Genomic DNA, 21545 nt, shown 5'->3' on the forward strand with positions numbered 1-21545 from the left:
TACAAAACCTCTATAATATTTCACTTCAGTTTATGGCATATCAAGATTCGAAATTTTGACTTACAAGAAAAAACGAAAATTATCCAGAAATTAGAAAAAAAGAAGAATTGTTTAGTTGGAAAAAAAAAAATAAAGAAGTTGATTTGCTGCAAACATGAAGAAGATGAAATGAAAATTTAGTGGATATTTTTGCAATTAAACTATTTTGAGTTACTAGTATGTAAATTATATATTTTTTATAACTTAAATGATGAAAAATAAATGGATGGTCTTGATGCTGCCTACTCAGATGGACTACTCTACCCATTTTTCCAATGATGGGTAGATAAGAATTTGCCTAAATTGGGGTTCTTAACACTATTCACATGGGTCCTATTGTGCCACGTAAGATTAAGCAACTTTTAAGGAAATGTCACTTCTTTTCTTTTAAACCTTAATGAAAGTGTGATAGTCGGTTACTGCAGCTAGTTAGCATAAAAGATTATATAATTGTTTAAATAATAATTAAGATGCTAAATTATTTTTAATCAATTACTACTACTAGAATTTCCTATATAATTTAAATGTATAATAAATTAAAAAATATATATTTAAAAATGATTTTAAGAGCCGCAAAATAAGTAGTTAGTGTGTTATTTTAGTCCATTCTTAATTTTCCATTTTTAAAAAGCTAATTGTATATCTTAAGAAAAGAATACAGCAGTGCAGTCAAAAAAAAATTGGACCATAGAAATTTCCTATAAATAAATATATGTTGTATAAATATTTAAGGCAAATAATTTCGACCCCACTTATGAGAATTTCTGGATCCGTCCCTGCTTATATTTTCTTTTGTGTCATGTTATCAGAAAAAATATTAATTTGAAAATGAAAATTGTGATTTCCTTAGGGTATATGTCTATAACTACTAGCATCTGTTTTAGACTTCGTGTTTATAGTATGAAAAAGGAAATTGATAGGAAAGAAAAAGAATTATGTCACTGAAAAACGATAATTAATGGAAATTCAACATTTATGACCGGAGATCCCATGAATAAAGTTCAATAGGAAAAAATAAAAATAAAAAAAACTACTTGTTAGTTATGTTAGCAATAAAATTATTTGTCCATTTTCTACGTGTTATGATAATGGTCGTGAGAAGTGCTAATTTATTTAAATTGATTTGAGAGATAAGCATTAAAAGCATTCAATGATTACCAAAAACTCTTATGAGTAGTGTATGGTTGTATCATGCACTAGAATCGAGAGTTAAGCCTAACTCAACCTTACGAAATCGGTTTGTAAGGTGAGGATTGTCTCTCACTTATAAACACACATTCATGTCATCTTGCAACCGATGTGAGACTTCTTAACATCATGTTAATTCTTTAATACACATTTTATTTGGATATGTACTGGTACATATGTTGAGATTGACAATTCTGATTGGTTCACAAATAGTGCTTATAAATTTGAGAGATATGTAGTAACCGAGAGTTAAGCCTAACTCAACCTTATGAAATCGGCTTGTAAGGTGAGGATTGTCTCTCACTTATAAACACACATTCATGTCATCTTGCAACCGATGTGAGACTTCTTAACATCATGTTAATTCTTTAATACACATTTTATTTGGATATGTACTGGTACATATGTTGAGATTGACAATTCTGATTGGTTCACAAATAGTGCTTATAAATTTTCCTATATTAAAACATTATTTGTGGACCTATTAAAGTTATACACCTCAACAGTTTTTTAAACTTCATATTCTCATGTTTTGCATCACCATCAGTTGGGTTAAGAGGGGACCCAAGAATCATCAGATTGAACTTTGAACGGACACACAAGTGACTTGAACAGTTGAACATCACATCTTCGCCCAAAACCTAAAAGCGTTAGGTATATAGATCATTTCAATCATACAATACTCAACATCCAATTTCCATGTGAGACTTTTAACTCACACTTAACACACCATTATCATGACTTATTTAGAACAGTGCTGCAACTAAAATCAAAGAGCTGATAAAGATTATTATATCAAGTAAGCATACGTACATATAGTAGACAGAAGAATGAACTTTCTATTCTATAATATAACTATGACATCAAATAATGGTTACAGTAGGATCCACTCCTAACTTTGAACCTGTTTTACACCATAACTCAACTCACCCCATAAACTCAACAACAAAACCAAATCACACCAACTCAATTTCCTCTTTCCGGCCAGTGCCCATATCCGGTTAAAAGGCCGGGGACTGGTCATCTAAATTCACATATAAGGGTCCAAATTTCGTTCAGATCCTTCGTTGGTTTCAGATTCACCTAGCTAGCTACCTATCGATAATTTACACAACCCCTTCACGTTACTACAATACTATGACATTCATTACTCAACCTATTCAACTTCCTTTAACTTTACCTATAACAATAAATCATTTTATTATTATGCATTCCTTTTTCTTGCAGTTCAAGTCACTGCACTCTACACGTAAACCAACGCTTCTTTAACCAATTAAATTAATTCGTAGTAGCTGGAGCGCAAACAGCTTCAACTGATAACCGCTTCATCACCCTTGGACATGGGTCTTTCCCGAAATTGCTATTTGATACAGTAACTATGCATCTTGGCTTCCCTACACATTTCTGTCAAAAACATGCACCAAAGAAACTAGTTAACTATAAGTATAATTTGAATAAAGCCTTACTGAAAATCAATGTAGTGTGGACCGTGAAATCATTTCAAGAGTATGGTAAAGTGCTTACCTTCTCTAAAATGGCATAGGATGTAGGGGAATGACAAGCTCCTTGCACGTAATTCCCACAAGTCCCGAGAGGAGTTCCAAAGCTTGCGAATTTAATGGAAGAGATGGTTTGGCCGGGGCTACAATGCAAGTGAACCTTTGGTGGACGGAATTCTTCAGACTTACCATAGCTGTCAATGTGCCAATTCTTAATATTTGGGTGGTACTCTGACACATCAGCGCATACACTGCTCACTGATCTCTTTACAAGTGAAATCTTTGAAGGATCTCCACCGAGTTCCTCAAAAATAACTAATAAATTTTGAGTTGGTTTCAACCATGATCGAGGCACATGGTACCTGAAACATTTTATATGAAATGCAATATAAGGTATTACGTTGGATACGGATATCTTGCACTAATGAAATTCATACAGTATTGCAGTTATCAAGTAGAGACATACAACTTAGATTTCAAACTTGAATTTAAATTTCTTTAAACATAATTTACCGAGCTTAAAATCTGAACAATTTGATCAGACAGTACTGACTATCGAATTTCATGACCGCAGAAAATTTGAATCCCATTTTGTGCTTGAGTGAGCAGTAAATGTTTTATTTCCCAATATGTTAACAATTGCATAAGCTACAAAGTTTGCGATACTTACCATCGTTGAGTTGGTTGGCCACAACCGAGTTGGCACTTTTCGGGCCTAAACGACCCTTCATAGTTACAGTCATTGCAATTACCATTAGCAAATGCAGTCCAATATCTTCCAATACTTTGTCCATTAATCCATATTTGACCTTTACCCATACCCTCCATATCCAACGCCAGTGGTTCATCTCCTTCAGGTGCATCAAAATTAGTCTGCACAGTTGACAGATAAACGTCATCTAATTTTGAAGCTAAAATTTTGTTTCTGGTCAAACTTTAGCTTTTTTTTCCCTCTAGTTTTTACCTTGTGCCATGTCAATGGTTGATTTCTTTGCACAACTATTGCTGACTGCATCCACTCAACTGATGAGATACTATTAGGAGATGCAAGATTCATGGCCTCGCCTTTCAGTCCAACCTGTTTATAACCATTTATTAGTAATATTTTCTTTTTTAGAGTCTGTCAACTTAAGTATCTAACGTAAGAATATGCGACCTGATAAGTCCATCTCTGCCGGGACAAGTCCCATTTTCCTTGGTTGAGTCCGTGGAGTGCAACGGGACCTAGGATTCCTGTGCTCCATGTCTCATAATGTACTCCCACATTCTTGACAACACAATATAGGAAAGAATTCAGTCAATAATTGTAGTCAAGACTCATGAGCTGACAAAGAATCGAGCCATTACTGATAAAAACATTCAGTCAGCAAAAGTGGGAAGTATAACTTACAGGAAGTCCGATTGCAACACTGAGCAGAGCTATTCTGTTTGTTCCAGCACGAAGGTTTACCTTGCCAATATGCATGAATCTCCTATACTCCCGAGTTCCATAAGTAGAACCTGGTTTTAACGTTTAACATGTTTACTTTTAGTAATCATCTAGATTCTAGAAAGAGGTACTAAACCAAAGGCGAGTAAATTTACGTACCAGAAAGTTGACCATTGATGAAAACATGTACAGCATGGCCTGTGGACTGAACAATAAGAGTTGGGAGTTCGCCTCCACGTAGAAAGGATTCGGATGAACCTATATCAATGCTGCAGAAACATAGACATGAAACGATTTTCAAAATGTCGAAACGAGTTAAAAGGTTGAAGAATTATAAGGCCAAAGAAAATCAGGCTTACCTAGTTATATACCAAAGATAATCACTTGCATCCCGCGTTACATTTATCTGTTCCAGAAGACCAGGAGCACTGAGTGAGTAGCTATCGTCCAGAGAAGAAATATCTTCATCGAAACTCTCCCACGAGAACATATGAGTATTTGTTGGTAACATTTGCATTTGCGATGTTTGCACTCCAATCTAAAAGAAGAAGTTTCTATTAATAAATCATGTCCAATGGTCGCATCAAAGGCAAAGAAATTGTGGCTGACATTTTACATACTTTTGCTGTATTAAAGACGGCATTTCTACAATCGGGAAGGATGCTGACGGACCAAGGGGCTAAACTATAATGCATATTATTGAACAGCACTTTAGCAGGGGATTTTGAATCATAGTTTGAGAGAAAAGCTGCACAATCTCCTGATTCTGTAGAGTATACATGAGCCTGTAAAAGTTACATATACTTTAGCATCAGTAAATAAGCTAAACACGCATGGCTGGAAAAATAACTTCGAATTGAGTACAAACCTGCTGGGAGCTCCCTAATGAAGTAATAATTGGGTCGGTTGAAACCAAAGCTCGCTCACACATCTTGATAGCTTTATGAAGCTCCTTTAGATGACCATATTTTGGCTGCCTAATCAAACCTGCATTGTTTTATAATAAAATACAGAACTATTCACATACTCGTCACTATTATTCACTAATATAGTTTGAGATACTGTTCCGAAAATCACATCTCGACAAATGTAAGCATTTGAGAAATAATTTGTCGCTTTTATTGTAGTGAGGAGTGACGAGTTTTTACAGTTCAGTGTATGCAAAATACATTCCACTGCATACAATGATCAGCAAAAACTCATGAAAGAATATCGAGTTCTCACCATATTCATCTAGTGGAGCATCATAGTCATAACTGGTAGCTACAAAAGGACCTCCAGCTGTTCGCCCGAAATTGGTTCCTCCATGATACTACAGGAAAATGCAAGAAAAATTAGGCTTGTTACACTTATAGCAGGCGCGTCCGTGAGCATGTTTTTGAAGTAGCTAGTTTTAAACTAACTAACCATATAGTAGTTTACAAATGACCCTCCTCGTGTTACAAATCGAGCAACTGCAAATGCTAAATCTTGCACAGGTCGTTTGTGAGTTGGACCTCCAAATTCTGTAAACCTTCATATTTAACAGAAAAGTTATGTATGATATTCATTTCTTTACTTTCAGTTTTTACTGTAATCTGGTGATAGTAAAAAAAATTTACCATCCACTCCAAGCTTCAGTCCACATTGTAGGCTTATAGGGTCTATTTGGAGTAAACTTGTCGCAATAGAAGCCATTACATGTGTTGATCTGTTACCACATAAACAAGCCAGATTAGTTTAACTAACACATTAGTTTAATAGATGAAGAAATGAACCACACCACATTGTTTCTGTATATTACTATTTTCTATATTTTAATGTTACATGAGGAAACAGAAAATGCAATGTCGGTGCAAAACTGTTTTACACTGACAACGAATCACAACTCGCCTACACATTACAGAATCACATAAACTGCTTTTATTTAAAGAATGTCAAGCATGATGAGACAAATTGAAGAGTTGTTATTGGTTGTGTAAAAATATTTTACACTAACGGTGCACATATCTATTAATCTCATGTTATATATTTGAAAATTAAAATAATAGAATAATAATTGAGTGGAATCATCGAAATGTGTTTAACTTCATGTTACACAACATTCAAGATGAAGACTGAGATTACTATACTCACCACTGGATCTGGTGCATCATCTTCCTTACACATTATCCAAGGAACTCCAGTTCCCATCTCTACAGCCATTTTAGCTGCCCAATTCACATAATTTTGGCCAGAAGCACCTTGTATCTTACTCTGCGGTCCAAATTCATTCTCAATCTGAGACAAAACATTGTCAAAATATCATCATTATTGCAAGATCTATATTGAAAAATTTCAAATAGGATCCTTTACAGTTGACTTTATGGTGCAGTTAACTGTAGACCGTTAGATCAAGAGAGGGACTGACTGCACCATAAAGTCTGCTGAAGAGGTTCCGGTTTCGACAATTTTTTAGTCCCTAGTTCCCTTAGATCAACACAATTTCCTTTACAACAGCTGTCAAATAAATTAAGCACTCAATGATTTAATCAAAATTAGTAGCATTAAAATATTCCAAATCAAAGCTAAGTAGTATATTAAAAAAAAAAGAGAGAGTAACTCCAGAAAATTCACCTGAGAGAGAATTATAGGGCCACCCTGTGATTCAAAGAGGTGGTCACTCTTCATCATTCCAACAATCTTCTCAGTGAATCTTTGCATCTCTTTCTGCAGCACAATTTGTATGTTATAATCTAACATAAAAAAAAGTTTATATTTTTGGAACTTATTATATATAAATAATAATTGTGTATGTGAAAAGTATTAAAGAAAAAACCTTGAAAGGTTCATTGTCTGTTCTAAAGCTAATGCCTGGAACATACTTCAACCAAACTGGAAATCCTCTGGAAACAAACAACAATAATAGTAAATCACAAAATACATCGTACAATGTTTGAAAATAGAATTTTTAAGATATTAAAATAAAACATATAGTTTGGAATATATTATGAATAATGAATAAATAAAAAGAGTAAATGTACCCAAAATTCCATTCAGCACAAACATAAGGTCCAATGCGAAGATGAGCATAGAGTCCAGCTTTCTGAATTGTCTTTATGAATTTCACTAGATCATATCTTCCTTCAAAATTGTACTAAATTTGATTGCATGCAAAACAAAAACATTAAAAAAAATGAAATTAGACAAGAAACTCAAGTCGAAAAAAACACATGACAGAACAAAACAGAACAGAAATTCGAAGTACATTGCCCTGAGAAGGTTCATGAACATTCCAGAAGACATAAGTTTCAATCACATCAAGACCACCTTCTTTAGACTTTTGAATCAGATCTTCCCACATCTGCAAAATTCACAACAAAATCAGAAACTGTTGTAGAATTGTAAAGTTAGAATTTTTGTGAGCTTATTATATTACATCAGGGGTACTTCTAGGATAATGTATAGAACCAGAAAAAAGGATTCTTCTTTGTCCATTGATGAGAATTGCTTTTCTGTCATAAGTGACAGTAGAGTGAATGAATTGAGAGATTAAGCAAAGTACAAAGCAAAATGTGAAGAGCCATTTGGAAAATGAGGTAGTTTCCATTGATGGGAAGAAGGGGGGTGAGAAGAAGTAAAAAAACAGAGGTGGGGGTGTAGGTTTTTTATGATATGATTTTGATGACAGCGATGTTGTTGTTGAGAGATAGCTAACTAATTTATAAGTACTGTCACAGAATGCGTGGCTGCAATGAGAGTTACTACCAAGTGTACTGTACTGCTGTTAGAGAGAGAGAGAGAGAGAGCAGTGAAATCTTTATGGTATTGTCAGTAATGAGTGGTAACAGAAAAAATGGAGAATGGTGAAGAAGTTTTTCTCACGTGAAGGTAATAAAAGTGAAAACAAAATTAGTACTATAAGGGGAAATGAAATATTTGTCATACTAAAAATGTAATGTAACATTGTAACGGTTGTTTAATAGTAACTGTAATAATCATAATCATAATGAGAAATATTAATCATCATAATAATGAGAAATATTAAGGTTTCTGTTGATAAGATCATTACTCATCAAGGCACTAAGTTTGAACTAGTGGTGAGGGATTTGGATAGTATAATATAGATTTTTGATTCGATCCTCAGCTCATTGTAAACAAAAAAAAATCATTACACATCAATTTGGTGACATAAAGTGTTTTGTTTAGTACAAAGGTGCCATAAAGTTAGTAAGTAACTGAATTTTTCCAAAGTATGCGTTAGATTAATCTACTCTAGTACAAAGGACTCTGATGCGTGTGTAACTGTTGTAAATTTAAGAGGATTTGTTTGATTTTGTTGATAATTTTATTTTTTGGGTCTTATATTAATGTAGTGTGTGCATCAGAAAATTTGTTAAACATATGATTCTCTTGACAGAATTTTAGTATTTGAGAAGTTAGGCTGAGCTAAGAAGACATGTTAGTCAGCACCTGATATGCAAACGAGATCTAGAACATGTAATTAATCGTATACAGCATAATAGCATGTTGTTTAAGGAAACCAATTAGTCAAACAGAATCACTACTCAATGGAAATGGATCCTAGGCAGCCGAGATTCCTGCAGCGCCCTCTGCTGCTATATTCTTGTTCGTTGGATTGAATCAAGCGTAGAGATGTGACATGAAAAATAAAATTAAATAAATCGTGAAAACACTACTCCATCCGTTCTTAATTATACCTGTTAGATAGAGTCACATCAATTATTTTATATTATTTCAAACACGCAACTGATGGTTGAGTCTAACTCATCTTACAAAATCGACTTGTAAGGTGAGAATTGTCTCTAGTTTATTCAAGTCATCTCGCAACAAATATGATACTTTTTAACACACCTCTCATGTGTGGATATTATCAAATTACTGATTATTTCAAAATTGAGCCACATCGATGATTTTATATTATTTTTAATACGTCTGCTCACTCACGCACGAACCCACCCGAACTTGAAGCGTGGATAATGCATAGACTCACCTATCATATGCTTAAATTTCACTTTTTAATTAGAAAATGGAGAACGGAGATCGAACTCTAAACCACTTAGTCATAGAGACTCTGATGTCATATCAAATAATCGATTATCCCAAAAACTTATAATTAAGGATGAATAGAGTGTCTTCTTGCAACTGGAAACAAGCATATTCATGAATTGGTGATTCATAATATGACCCCAAATCATAGCTTAACCATTAACAAAAACATTTGAGTACAAGATCTGGTGAAGATGGTACCAATGCCACCCATGGTAGCCGACCCACGGCGAAGTACGGTGGCATAATTGTTTTCACCGTCTCCACTATGCTTCAATGCTTCACAATTCAAGTTGTTTCTATTTTTCTATTTTAAATTTAGCTATGTAAAAGTGTAAAAAGTTAGTCAGAGCAGGAACCGATTGGGTTAAGGCAAATTATATATTTTTTACTTTCTAATAATCTCACCCGTAAAATTAATCTAATGGTGGAAATCTTCGCTGCAAAAATAGAGGCAGACATTTTCGCTTGCCGAGAATCCTTATCCTAATTAATTAAATATTAAGGAAATGCAAATTTCTAATTTTAAAAGAATGCAAAAATATAGTAATATTCTCAGTTTATCGTAAACCAAAAGAATGCAAATTTCTAATTTTAAAAGTTTTAACATGTACAAATCGTTCGGTAGAATTTAAGATCAATTCTACAATTATTTTGTCAAACTTTACTTACTTCAATCAAACCGTTCATAAGCCTTACCAAACATCCTTAGCATAAAACATAAAAATTACAAGCAGAATTATCAACAATATTGGCTAAAGAACTAAGGGTCCGTTTGGTTGAACGGAAAGAAAGAGGAAGGAAAGAAAATTACGGATTTCAATCCGTAATTTTCTTTCCTTCCTCTTTCTTTCCGTTCAACTCAACATTTTACTTCATATTGACTCAGAAAAATCACAATCTAAAAATAAATAATTGGTAGATTAATTACCAGGGAAAATAGTCATTTTAGTCCATCAATGTGCAATTCGCTATCATTTTGATGTATCTCAATAACATATCAAATGATTTTGAATTTGTCCGAAGTTTTACATAAATGATCTATATGATATAATTTTTCAATCCAACAGTGGATTTTATAAAATTTATATCGATTAAAATATTATTGAGAGGTGTAACATTTGATGTCAAACTAGTTGGTTTCATTTGATCATGACCCTGCTTTTTACTTTCTTTCATTTATTTTATCTTCTTTCTCCCATTCTTCTTCATTTCTTTAATTATCTACTATAAAAAATTATGAAAATTTTATATTTTGATAATATTCGTCGAGACAAATTGAAATATTATAAAGTTTTTTTGAATAAAAGCTTTTTTATAAAGTTAATGTACCTTTTTTAACATCGGGGACCAAAATAACTAATGGATTGCAGAGTCAAAAACTATTTTGTATTTTTTTCTTGAGTCATGGACCATAATGACAGAGAGTTGCACATTCAGGACCAAAATTGTTGTTTCCCCATCCATAGTGCCAACTTAGTAAGCTGACGTGTGTCAAAAAAATGTCACGTCAGCTTTTTTGTTGAGTTAACTGTCAAACTTAACAACAGAGACTAAACTGACTAACGGAATGCACATTCAAAGATTATTTAGTTGTTTTTCTTCGGTGAAAGATCAGAATAACAGCGAGTTACACATTAAGGTATCAAATGACTATTTTCCCTAATTACTACTATTAAACAACGGTGAATATTTCTTTCTTTTTTTTTGGTAGAAACAACGGTGAATATTTCAACCATCATATCATATGATCTATAACTTCGTTATAAAAAAATTGACTATCCTAATAACTAAAATAAGTAATTGCTATGATTGTAAAGCTAGGTAAATTGTAGTTACTGAGTAGTCCTATTTGGGAATTTTTACCTGAGCGGCATATTCTTGAATTCTGACATGAAGGCAGCAGTAGAGTACAAAACAGTAAACCAGACCATTGCAGGGTTTGACTAGTGAATTCCAGTATTGGTGAATTAATCCATTTATAACTAACTAAATCAAGATTTGAAAATTAAACAACTAGTATACTAAAAATTGGAAAGGCGTTGTGCGTCTACCGGGTACCGATACACATATGGTATTTTTCTGGTACGTGCCGATGTTGTATCTAATTTTTTATTTTTTTTTTGCAATGGATACGCGTGTGGTACTCCAATCCAAAAAAATATGGTTTTTATTTTCTTTTTTATTATTAGTTTTTTTATAGGAAGATTTAAGTTTTTTATTTGTTTATAATATAAAAGTAGCAACAATTGCTAAAAAACAATAATAAAGTAGTCGCCGAAATTATTCATTCATTCATTGAAAAGGAATAAACTTAATTTAAAGAGAGATGAAGATTTAATTTTTATTCATATCAATCTTCGTCTTCTATCGAGAAAGAGAAATATTAATACTTATAATGAAAGTGCAACAAAAATGTGAGATATTCGTAGAGATGAATGAGATTTATTTAATATATAGTTGATATTATTGAAATTGTTAGTCCTTCTCGCGGTGAACCTAACTAGAGGTCGCTCTTTTTAGTGATGATGGAGAGGGAAATAATTGACTTTTTTGAGCTAATTGCTTTTTAAATATTTCTTATTTTGATGTTTCGAACAATTTAAATCACTTTTAAAGTGTGATATGATATTTTTTATGTTTAATTATTTGTTTTAACAATATATTTTTATTATTTGATATATATAATTATATTAAAAAAAATATAGGACGTACTTGTACCTTGATTTTTCTAAAAATGATATACCTCGTACCGGTACTCATACCATATCCGCACCCGGACAACATAGGGTCTACCTACACGTTGCAGATTTCATGTGAACTTCCATAGCGTGCCTTAGCTTTTTCTATTTCAAGCTGAGTTTTGATAATCCAAATTTATTTTAGGAGTAGTTTGTAATTTATCAAAAAAAGAAAAATTACAAACTAAGTGGAGTGTTTTGAGTTCAAATTATAACTCATAATATATGTGATATGATGTGTCTATCAATTGAACTAAACTCACGAAGACAATTGCAAGTCTCTTTAATCTTCATTATATTGAATACGAGATTCTCATTGCTAGGATTATTATTATTAGGAGAATGTTAACATGTGCATATATGACACATATTAAGGTAGTAAAAATAGAAATTATGCCTTAGAATTTGTGTATTTTAACTTTTCAAGCATTAAATGTCTTGTATCATTAAATGTTAAATTTCTATATTAAGATATCTTATCATGTGCCCTATATGCACATGTTAACAAGACCCTTATTATTATTATTATTATTATTATTATTATTACTAGCGGGCTAGGCAGGCGCGAACGCGCCTGCCTGTGTCTAACTTATGTACCCAAAAAAAAAGATACGCCTTATGTTATGGTGAGTTTGTTAATAAAAGATTTTTGTTGCTACTAAAAAAAGCAAGAGTAATGTTGGTATTATGAAAATTCTACCCAAAAACTCATGTATTCTTTTTATATATTATCGTATAGAATAGATATAGATGAAAAAACCATAAAAAAAAAGAGAGGAAGTTAAGGGCAATTATGGAATAATTAAAAAAACCATAAAGAAAGTTAAGGGCAAAATGGACCAAAAAAAATCCAGCCCAAATTCCCTTATCCCCTTTATATATTGTTATAGATTATTATTATTATTATTATTATTATTATTTTGGTTTTCACCAGTAATTTCGGCCCACTTAACCGCCTAATTTAATTTGGGGTCAATTTTTATATCAAATTGTTTTAACCCTCTCTCAAAGTTAGGGAGGATTAAACTGTAACCAATCCTAACTAATGATTGATTACTATTTTTTATTTTAGAAAACTAAATGAAAGAACACCTAACCAACACAATAAAGCCCAACTTTTTTGTCAATTTATTTCCCGCATTAAAGTGGCACCAAACTCTTCCCTCTTCCCTCTTTTTTGTCTTAAGAGATCACTTTACGCCTATCATCATCAAAAGCAACATCAGTAATTGTATTTGGATATGTAAAATTGATTCTTACGAAATTTAAAAATTAAAATGAAGGTAAAATTTTAGTGTAAAAATTAATTTTAGAATTAGAAATTAAATAAAGTGATTAAAATATTTTTTTTTTGTCATGTTATTGGTATGAAGTTTCAACCGTCAATGGTGAATCTCTAACTACATGTTTAAGGGGATCAAAATAATTAGTATTCGAACACGTTAATATAAATGTGAGCTAAACAATAAATTTTAGTGTAAAACTTAATTTTAGAATTAGAAATTAAACATAGGTGATTAAAATATTTTTTTGTCATGTTATTTATACGAAGTTTCAACCGTCATTAGTGAATCTCTGACCACATGTTTAAGGGGATCAAAACTCTTACTATTTATTGTTGGTAAGTAAAATAAATTATACTTTAGATAAATCAAACATGTCAAAATTAATTCTACACATTTTTAAAATCAATTTTGACTCTTCTAATGGAACCAAACATAAATAATAAAATAAATAACTATGACTTATTTTTCTTTTACAATTAAAATGCATTTTCATAAGACCTAATTTAACTATCAATGTTGATATTGTTATGTTGGACATAGGAATGAGCACGAAACTGCGACTCGACTCAAAACCGATATAACTGACAATACATTGAAGTATTTGGTCGGGTGTGGGTTGGATCTCGACTCTCGGGTCAACAATTGCGAAATATCGAGCATGGACAATTGCGAAATATTTTGGATAATGAAGTTTTAGATGTAAACAAAGTTTCAATTTAACGCGTAATAACCGCCACCTGTACGGCCCAACACCAGAACAAACCGAAAATATAAACAATCGAAATTGGATCCAAATTAAATAGCTACGATTTTTATCAATTTAGTAATTCTTGACCCGAAACCGACGGATGCTCAAGCTAGTTGGACACTCACGTTCAGATTCAAACACTTGTAGTTTTATGTTTGAAGTTTAGGTGGTAATGTGGAATTGGGGTGTTTGTCGACATAAAAATAATCTTGGGCTGAAGTAAAATATTTTACGTAATTATTAATACTGTCTTTCTTGCTTTAAAAGCAGAAGAGTCCTTCTTAATGAAAACTACTACTCCTTCCGTCCCAAATTATAAGAGAAAAAAACTCATTTTTTTGTCCCAAATTATAAGAGAAAAAAATCATTTTCAATTTTTTTTTTTTTTTTTTCATAAAATTAAATGCAAATTGCATTTAATTTCTTTTCTCTCATTTTCTCAATAAACAACAATCAATAAAAATTGTTTTTACATCTTCCTATACAACTTATTTCAAGGAAAACCCACAAAAACATACTTCAAATTCTCATATTTTACTTTTTCTTAATAAGTATGATTTTTTTATTTTCCCTTTTAATTTGGGAGGGAGGGAGTACGTAGTAGTAGTAGTAATGATCTATATATCTCCTTTGACTCGTCTCTGTCTGGTAGCTAGTACGCAAGTACACTAGCTGTCTGTGTGTCCTTTATTTTTTTCCGCCTCAACCTGTCTATTTATGCCACAGTATAGTAGTAGTATAACTAGGGTAAGGTTCAAATTCAAGCCATAATAGAACAAATGTAACACTAACCGCAATAATTTACTGTTAGACTAACCTGAAAATAAATATAGTAATACATTTACTCGTCTAATTAAATACTCCGATGATTTTATTCTTGCAAGTATACTAATTAATTGTTTTAGTTCATAAGTTATTTTTTTGTTTAAATTCAGTCTTTGCAAATTTAAAAACTCTTAGATTTTTAGTCTTTAACATCATGTGTATATGCCGACACCGTGAAAAGCTCATGTGTATATGATCCAATAAAATCACGTTACTTTTTGTCCGTTATATATATAATGTAATGTTCTACCAACCGAGTTAAGCTCACGAGACTCAAATAAGTTAACAATATAAAATGAAAGCAACATTTTTTTTTTAATTTTTAGAAACCAAATCCAAACAAAACAATTTTCAAGAACTAAAACTAAAAAAACAATATAATTAAGAGACAATTAGTTCATTCGTATCAAATTTTATATTGAGAGAGAATGTTATGTTAGTTAAAGGTAGTTGGTGAATCTCCACTTTTTCAAAAACAGTAAAAAGCCAAAATTAAGGAAAGGTAAAGTACTGTCATATACCTAGTACTTACACTTGTGAGCATTAGTTTACTTAATTATTATAATAATAAAATAAAAAGCATAAGTACTTTCTCTGGACACAAATAAATAGTATAAGCAAGAAAAAGTTAATTATTTTTAAACTAATTAATACTACTATTTTTTATATACCCTTATTTAATTCTATTTTATTTTAGGTATTTATTTCACTTTTACACTTTTTAAAATGGATAATATAGTAAACTTAACTTATGTTTTGCATTAAATCAAGAAAATTAACTATACTTAACTATATTTTTTAAACACTGCGTAAACAATTTTTTTTCCTAATATTTATGTCCGGAGGGAGTATGATATTTTACGCTTGAACTATCCATTATGGCTTAGATAATAATTTTTCATGGACTCCTAAGTTGTAGAAAGTCACCAATTTAAGCATAATGTGGTTGTTGTTTTGGTCCTAAATTCACAAGTATCTTTCAAGAAGACCCCCACATGGCCATGTTTGGTTGTCTCAAGGAAGCCACCCATTCAGCTTCAATATTAATGATGTTCAGATTCTAATTGATTTCTTAAAGTGTTACTATCACTTACTATTTCTTTACTATATTTTTTCTTTTAATTTAAGCTTTCTCTAGTGTTCAATTACGGCGGAAACAACGGAATTGGATTAAGATTTGGAACCCAAATAAAGCGGGGCTTAATTAACTTTAAGTTTCTACTTTCTAATATCTCACACACTATTGTTTGTCACCCACTCCATGTCTATTAATGTTTCATTTTCATGTAGTTGTTTCATTATGTTTATTTGGCCACGGCACATTATAAAACTTTTTACCTAATTCTCGTATAATAGATTAAATCCTTTTTTTTTTTTTTTCATTTGTCATGTCATTTACAGGACAAAAAACTTATGGGCAATGATTTCAATTTTCTCTTAGATAATTAAATGGTAAACACTCGTATATTCTAGAGTTATTTGAAAATATATTTATCATCGATTATCGAATCTTTTATGTCATGTTTATTTGGATTTCGTAGAGTCGACAAATTATATGTTCATTAACTAAGTCTTCTTCTCTAGTTTGGTACTATATTTTTAGGTGGTTAGGATTTAAGTGTATATTGCCCGCAGGAATTTCAAGAATGTTCAAGTCCTTTATCTAATATTTGTTTAGCAGACTTTATGGGAATTCAATTCCCTAAAGCATAGTTTTTTGTTGTGATCCCCTCTTTTCTTTTTTTCTTCTTTCCCTTTGATAAATTTTTTTTTAATCCTAATTTAATTCTTTTTTTTTATTGTTCCTCCAATAACATATCGCAGCCGACGGTGACAAATAAATTAAAAGAATAATATCTATAAGGTCCTATTAAAGATATATTTGTGGATAAAAAGTGTTATACTCCGTATTTGATAAAAAAAACAATAATAAATCCAAAGTAGGAGTATGGTCTAAAGATCGTGATTCTAAATAAGTACGGCTTATAGATTCGGTATTGTACGGATGCTTGCGAAATCAGTACGTGGTAGTCTGATATAGATCCATTAGAAGTAAAACAAAGGAAGCAATGAAGATAATAAATACTCGGACTATATATGTAATCTCGTAGTTTCTGAAAAACTGACAATCACAAATAACCTTACTTCAAATGTTGTAATGTGTTTAAAAAGGTATTTAGTATCTAAAATTTATGTAATTAAACTAATATTTGTTACAAATCAAGTCATATTGTGAGCCAACCAAACCATTTTGTAAACTTGTGAGAGAAAAAATTGTTTTTTGACGAGTCATGGTTACATGGAAACAAATCTGGTTGCTTTTTAAACCAAACCATTTTTTATGTGCTTATCAAAAAAAAAAAACCATTTTTTATGTGCTTATCAAAAAAAAAAAACCATTTTTTATGTCAAATATTAAATGCAATTGTCACATGTCATTGTCATCTTTTCAACTTTGTCATACACTTATCCAATGAGTCATACTCATATTCAACTCTTTATTTTCCTACCAAAGAACAATTTAAAATTTGAATATATTCTTTATAAAAATTTTAAGTCGTGTACAGTATAAACTATATATCATTGATAAAAATTTCACTGATAAAAATTTGCACGGGTAAGTTATATCTGACATAAATTTTAAATATCCTATGCGGTATAAACTATCATTGATAAGAATTTCAAAATAATCAACATATATGAGACAAATTATAACTAATGGAAATTTTAAAAAAAACTATTTTACGCGGCATAAATTTCCAAATAACCATTATATACGGGATAAATTATCACTGATAAAAATTTCAAAAAAATTATCATATGTGAGACAAATTTTAACTATTTTTTTTTCAAAAGAACTATTTTACACGGGATAAGTTATAACTGACATAAATTTTAACTACCATATACGGGATAACTTTAATATCAAAATTTACATTAATCCATCCTTAAATATTTATAATGTACTAAATAAATCAAACACTATTGTACCAAAAATAATAAATCAAAAACTGGATAAAATATGCTATTAGATACGGGACAAATTATAACTGATAAAAAATTCAAAAGAATTATCACATATACTAATTAAATCATACGCGGGACAAAATACGAAAAAACAATATTTATAAGTACAAAATATATACATTGGTAAAAAAAAATGCTTTCACATACCGGATAAATTATAACTTATAAAAATCTCAAAATTGCTATTATATATAATAAATAAATCATTAAATATTAATAAAAGTCTTCTGCTTTTTCAAATGACTGTCTTAATGCAATATTTTATTTTCTTAATTTTAATTAGCAAAATGTAACTTCAAAAAATATCGACGTAACGTTGCGACCCGTGCAATAGCACGGGTCTATTACTAGTTGGTTAAAGAAATCTAATATAGTAAAATTATATTAGAATTTATATAATTAATAGTTGTAAAATACAATCTAAGTTTGAACTTGAACATATATCTTTTAAAATACAATCAAAATGATATATATATATATATATATATATATATATATATATATATATATATATATATATATATATATATATATAATGTTACACTGCTCAATAACGTTTCAACGAATACAAATTTTACAAAATCCACTGTTGGATTGAAAGTTTATATCATTTAGATCATCCATGTTCAATTTTAAAAAAATCTAAAATCGTTTGATATGTTATTGAGACCGATCAAGATTAACGTTTTATGTGTTTTTATTGAATACCGTTAAACTTGATCAATCTCAATAACATATAATCTTGATCGGTCTCAATAACATATCAAACGATTTTAGATTTTTATAGAATTGAACATGAATGATCTATATGATATAAACTTTCAATCCAACGGTGGCTTTTGTAAAGTTTGTATTCGTTGAAGCGTTATTGAGCGGTGTATCATTACTCAAATGTTACACCGGTCACTACAAGAAAATTGCCATATACCAACGGTCACTTTTAGCTACAATGGTCATTCCGTGGGTATAGGTTTCATACACCATTAAAAGTAGAAATATTTGTCCGTGGGTATAGGACTGACAATTTTTTTTGGTACAAATTCAGTTCGAGTTCAACCCACTATAGAAGTCTACCCTCTTTTACTCGACTTTAAAAATAGTAATTAGTAAATAAAGAGCAAAACATATATTTTTAACCATAACAATCGTATAATACATGCATTTTTTTTTTAACTTTGATATTTAATTTTTGTGTTTAACTACATAGACTATGTAATGAACCCACCATATTGGATAGGCCCAAATAGGAGTAAGTCAACTTAAGCCCAAATAATGAGACTATGTGGAGACATGAGTTACTATTAATAGGGTAGTAAGGGTATTTTGTGAGTTATGTGTGATTGGTGAAGTTGTTATTCTTCTCTCCCAAACTCTCTTTTCACATCTCTCATTCCTTTTGTATTGCAACTATGATTTCTATCATAACTTTATTTTCTATTCAATTTTAGTATCATTTCATTGGTGCTTTCATTCTCACCATGGCAGAGTACGTGAAGAACATCGCCGAAAAGGATCCATGGAATCGATGGGAGAAAATGCACGCTCGCAACAATGTTGCTTTCGACAGAATCCTCTCCAAATTGGAGATTCTACTTCAACAATACAACTGCTCGCCGAGCTCTTCCCATGGTGCATCGAACTCATCCAAAGACATCCCTACTTCTGAGCCATTCAATGTCAATCTTCCGATTCAGGATGAAATTCGTTCATCTGCAAAACAGATCGAGGTCCTCGCTAAGCCAATTTCAGAATCGTTGAGTGTTATTATGCCAACGCAAGATGAGTTACTTACTCCCGTCGAACAGATCAATATCCCTTCTCCTCTTGAGCAGAGTCTATCGGTGGAAATGGTAACTCCGACGAGTGATTTAATTGAAGATGTTCTGGATCTTTCCGCAACAGCAAAGCTTGACGACAACAAGTTCCAACCGTATGAGCTCATAACAAAAGGGAGAAAATTCTCCGCGATTGCCGACACCGTTCCGGTGGTTATTGCTGACCAAAAGGAGCTTGTCAATGCAATTGGTAAGGATTTAGATCAAAGAGTTTATTTCGGTTTTAATTTTGTCATTCCAGATTTGGTTTACGATTCCCACTTAGCGTTCGCAACATTTGCTCCTACACCCGTGGTACCATTGTCGATGAAGACGGCTCTGAACACTATATCCACAGCACCACCACAACACCTCGTTCAATCGTTTGACCCTGGCGGAAATTCTGCTAAGCTGTTTGATGCACAAAAGCTGTTTGATTTTATGCCTCATAGAAACCAGATTACTTGGTATCACACTAGTTCTATGTATGTTCAACATAGTTTCAACATATTTGGCTTGGTGTTGTGTCTTACTAGTGATACAAAACAATGGATTCACCATATACTCCAAACCTTGAAAAATTTAGAGATTAATGGTTTCACAAATTCTATAAACATAGATCAAAGTTCAACACATCTTTATGTTGGTTATGACTTGGGACATGTTTTAGCTTTAGACATGGGTGACTCAAGCTTGTTATGTTGGACACTTGTTGACCTCTTTTGGCAGTTTCTAAGTGTTTATTTGCATTGGTCTAAAAACCACATGTTAGAGGTTGGAACTAATTATTCTTATAGTCTTCCACTTGATATTGAAAAATTTAATTCATTGAGCACAAGATCAGTTGCAAAAGGTGGAGTAAATTTGAGTAAATGGACTCATATGGAGAAAGCAACAGCAAAGTCATTGTACATTCTGTCTTCCTTTGAGAGTGCTCTATATGTCTCTTCCTTCATGCTTATGAGTCTTGGAGGAGTTGTCTCATGGCATCAATATCTTGCTGTGAAATTTGGAGAGCAGTTTCACCTCATTCGATTTGATGATTTTATTGAGGGTGTCACTCTTAGTTTGTTTCTCAAATATTCTAAGCCACACTTTTTGGAGCCATACAAACCTTTAAAGGAAGAGAGATTGTTACTTGTTAAGGAGTGGATTCTTGAGACAATTGCAAACACTTGGTTATGTTTTCATCATAAATGTAGTCCACTTTGGATTCCCGAAACTGTCAACAAAAGGTTTATATCTATAGCCTTGTCACCCCGAAATTGTGATTTGATTTTGTGTACTCTTAGACCTGGAAGTTATATTATGGAACCTAACTTGGAAGATTGGGATTCCCTTAATTACTTTCTTGATTATTTTCAAGCTTTGTTGTTTGGAAATAATAATGTTTGTGAAACATTGGAAGAGTTGTTATATCTTCATGAGAAGCTACTAGCAGGGGTTTCTGTTGCAATGAGTTTTGCTAAAAGTTTCATTGTCATTCTCAGCTCATTCAAGCAACCAAATCACTCCCTCGGTATATTGTACCGGATGCATCCAACAACTAATTCCTTTCCAAGTTCACGCTCTCATTTGAACCAAATTTTTGATGTGGCAATGGTGAAGGTTGTTTATTTTGAAGCAGTTGTTTATGTTATGACACTCACAAAGGTTGATTCCTTTGTTAAGCTTGTCATTATTAGGCCTTGGAATTTTGGCTTACTTGGCCAACTTCATCCAGACCTTAGTATTAGTGTTGTTTCATTAATGCTTAAGAACTCTCCAATCATCCTTACTTGTATGCCTGACACCAATATGAAACATGTAGCATTTCTAGGTTCAAATGGAACTAATGTTCTAGTCTTTATACTCAATCTCTACATGCTTTCCATGAGTAACAATATTCACATAGTTATAAATTCCACTCCTATGTTCATTA

The 21545-nt window shown here is 31.7% G+C and overlaps 1 protein-coding gene across 1 annotated transcript; it reads right to left on the reverse strand.

Moving 5' to 3' along the window:
- Positions 1 to 1985: 1985 nt before the first annotated feature.
- On the reverse strand, positions 1986 to 8496 carry LOC123921055 (beta-galactosidase 3-like). The gene is made up of 19 exons (XM_045973454.1): positions 7553 to 8496; positions 7382 to 7477; positions 7158 to 7270; positions 6953 to 7019; positions 6751 to 6843; positions 6271 to 6414; positions 5757 to 5845; positions 5563 to 5668; positions 5380 to 5467; positions 5024 to 5142; positions 4776 to 4940; positions 4515 to 4693; positions 4315 to 4424; positions 4117 to 4226; positions 3883 to 3993; positions 3691 to 3804; positions 3397 to 3599; positions 2752 to 3088; positions 1986 to 2631 (listed from the first exon to the last, which is right to left on the reverse strand). Exons 1-19 carry the CDS (start codon positions 7721 to 7723, stop codon positions 2506 to 2508), a joined length of 2541 nt encoding a protein of 846 aa, XP_045829410.1. The 5' UTR covers positions 7724 to 8496; the 3' UTR covers positions 1986 to 2505.
- Positions 8497 to 21545: the final 13049 nt, after the last annotated feature.

Source organism: Trifolium pratense, linkage group LG4, assembly GCF_020283565.1.
Source record: "Trifolium pratense cultivar HEN17-A07 linkage group LG4, ARS_RC_1.1, whole genome shotgun sequence".
Lineage (NCBI taxonomy): Eukaryota > Viridiplantae > Streptophyta > Magnoliopsida > Fabales > Fabaceae > Trifolium > Trifolium pratense.

Coding starts and splice junctions, on each gene's coding strand:
- LOC123921055 (XM_045973454.1), bottom strand. CDS start 7,723: ATGGAAACTACCTCATTTTCCAAATGGCTCTTCACATTTTGCTTTGTA. Junction 4,941..5,023: donor CATTAGGGAGCTCCCAGCAG/GTTTGTACTCAA, acceptor TAACTTTTACAG/GCTCATGTATACTCTACAGA. Junction 3,089..3,396: donor GGCCAACCAACTCAACGATG/GTAAGTATCGCA, acceptor AAAATGTTTCAG/GTACCATGTGCCTCGATCAT.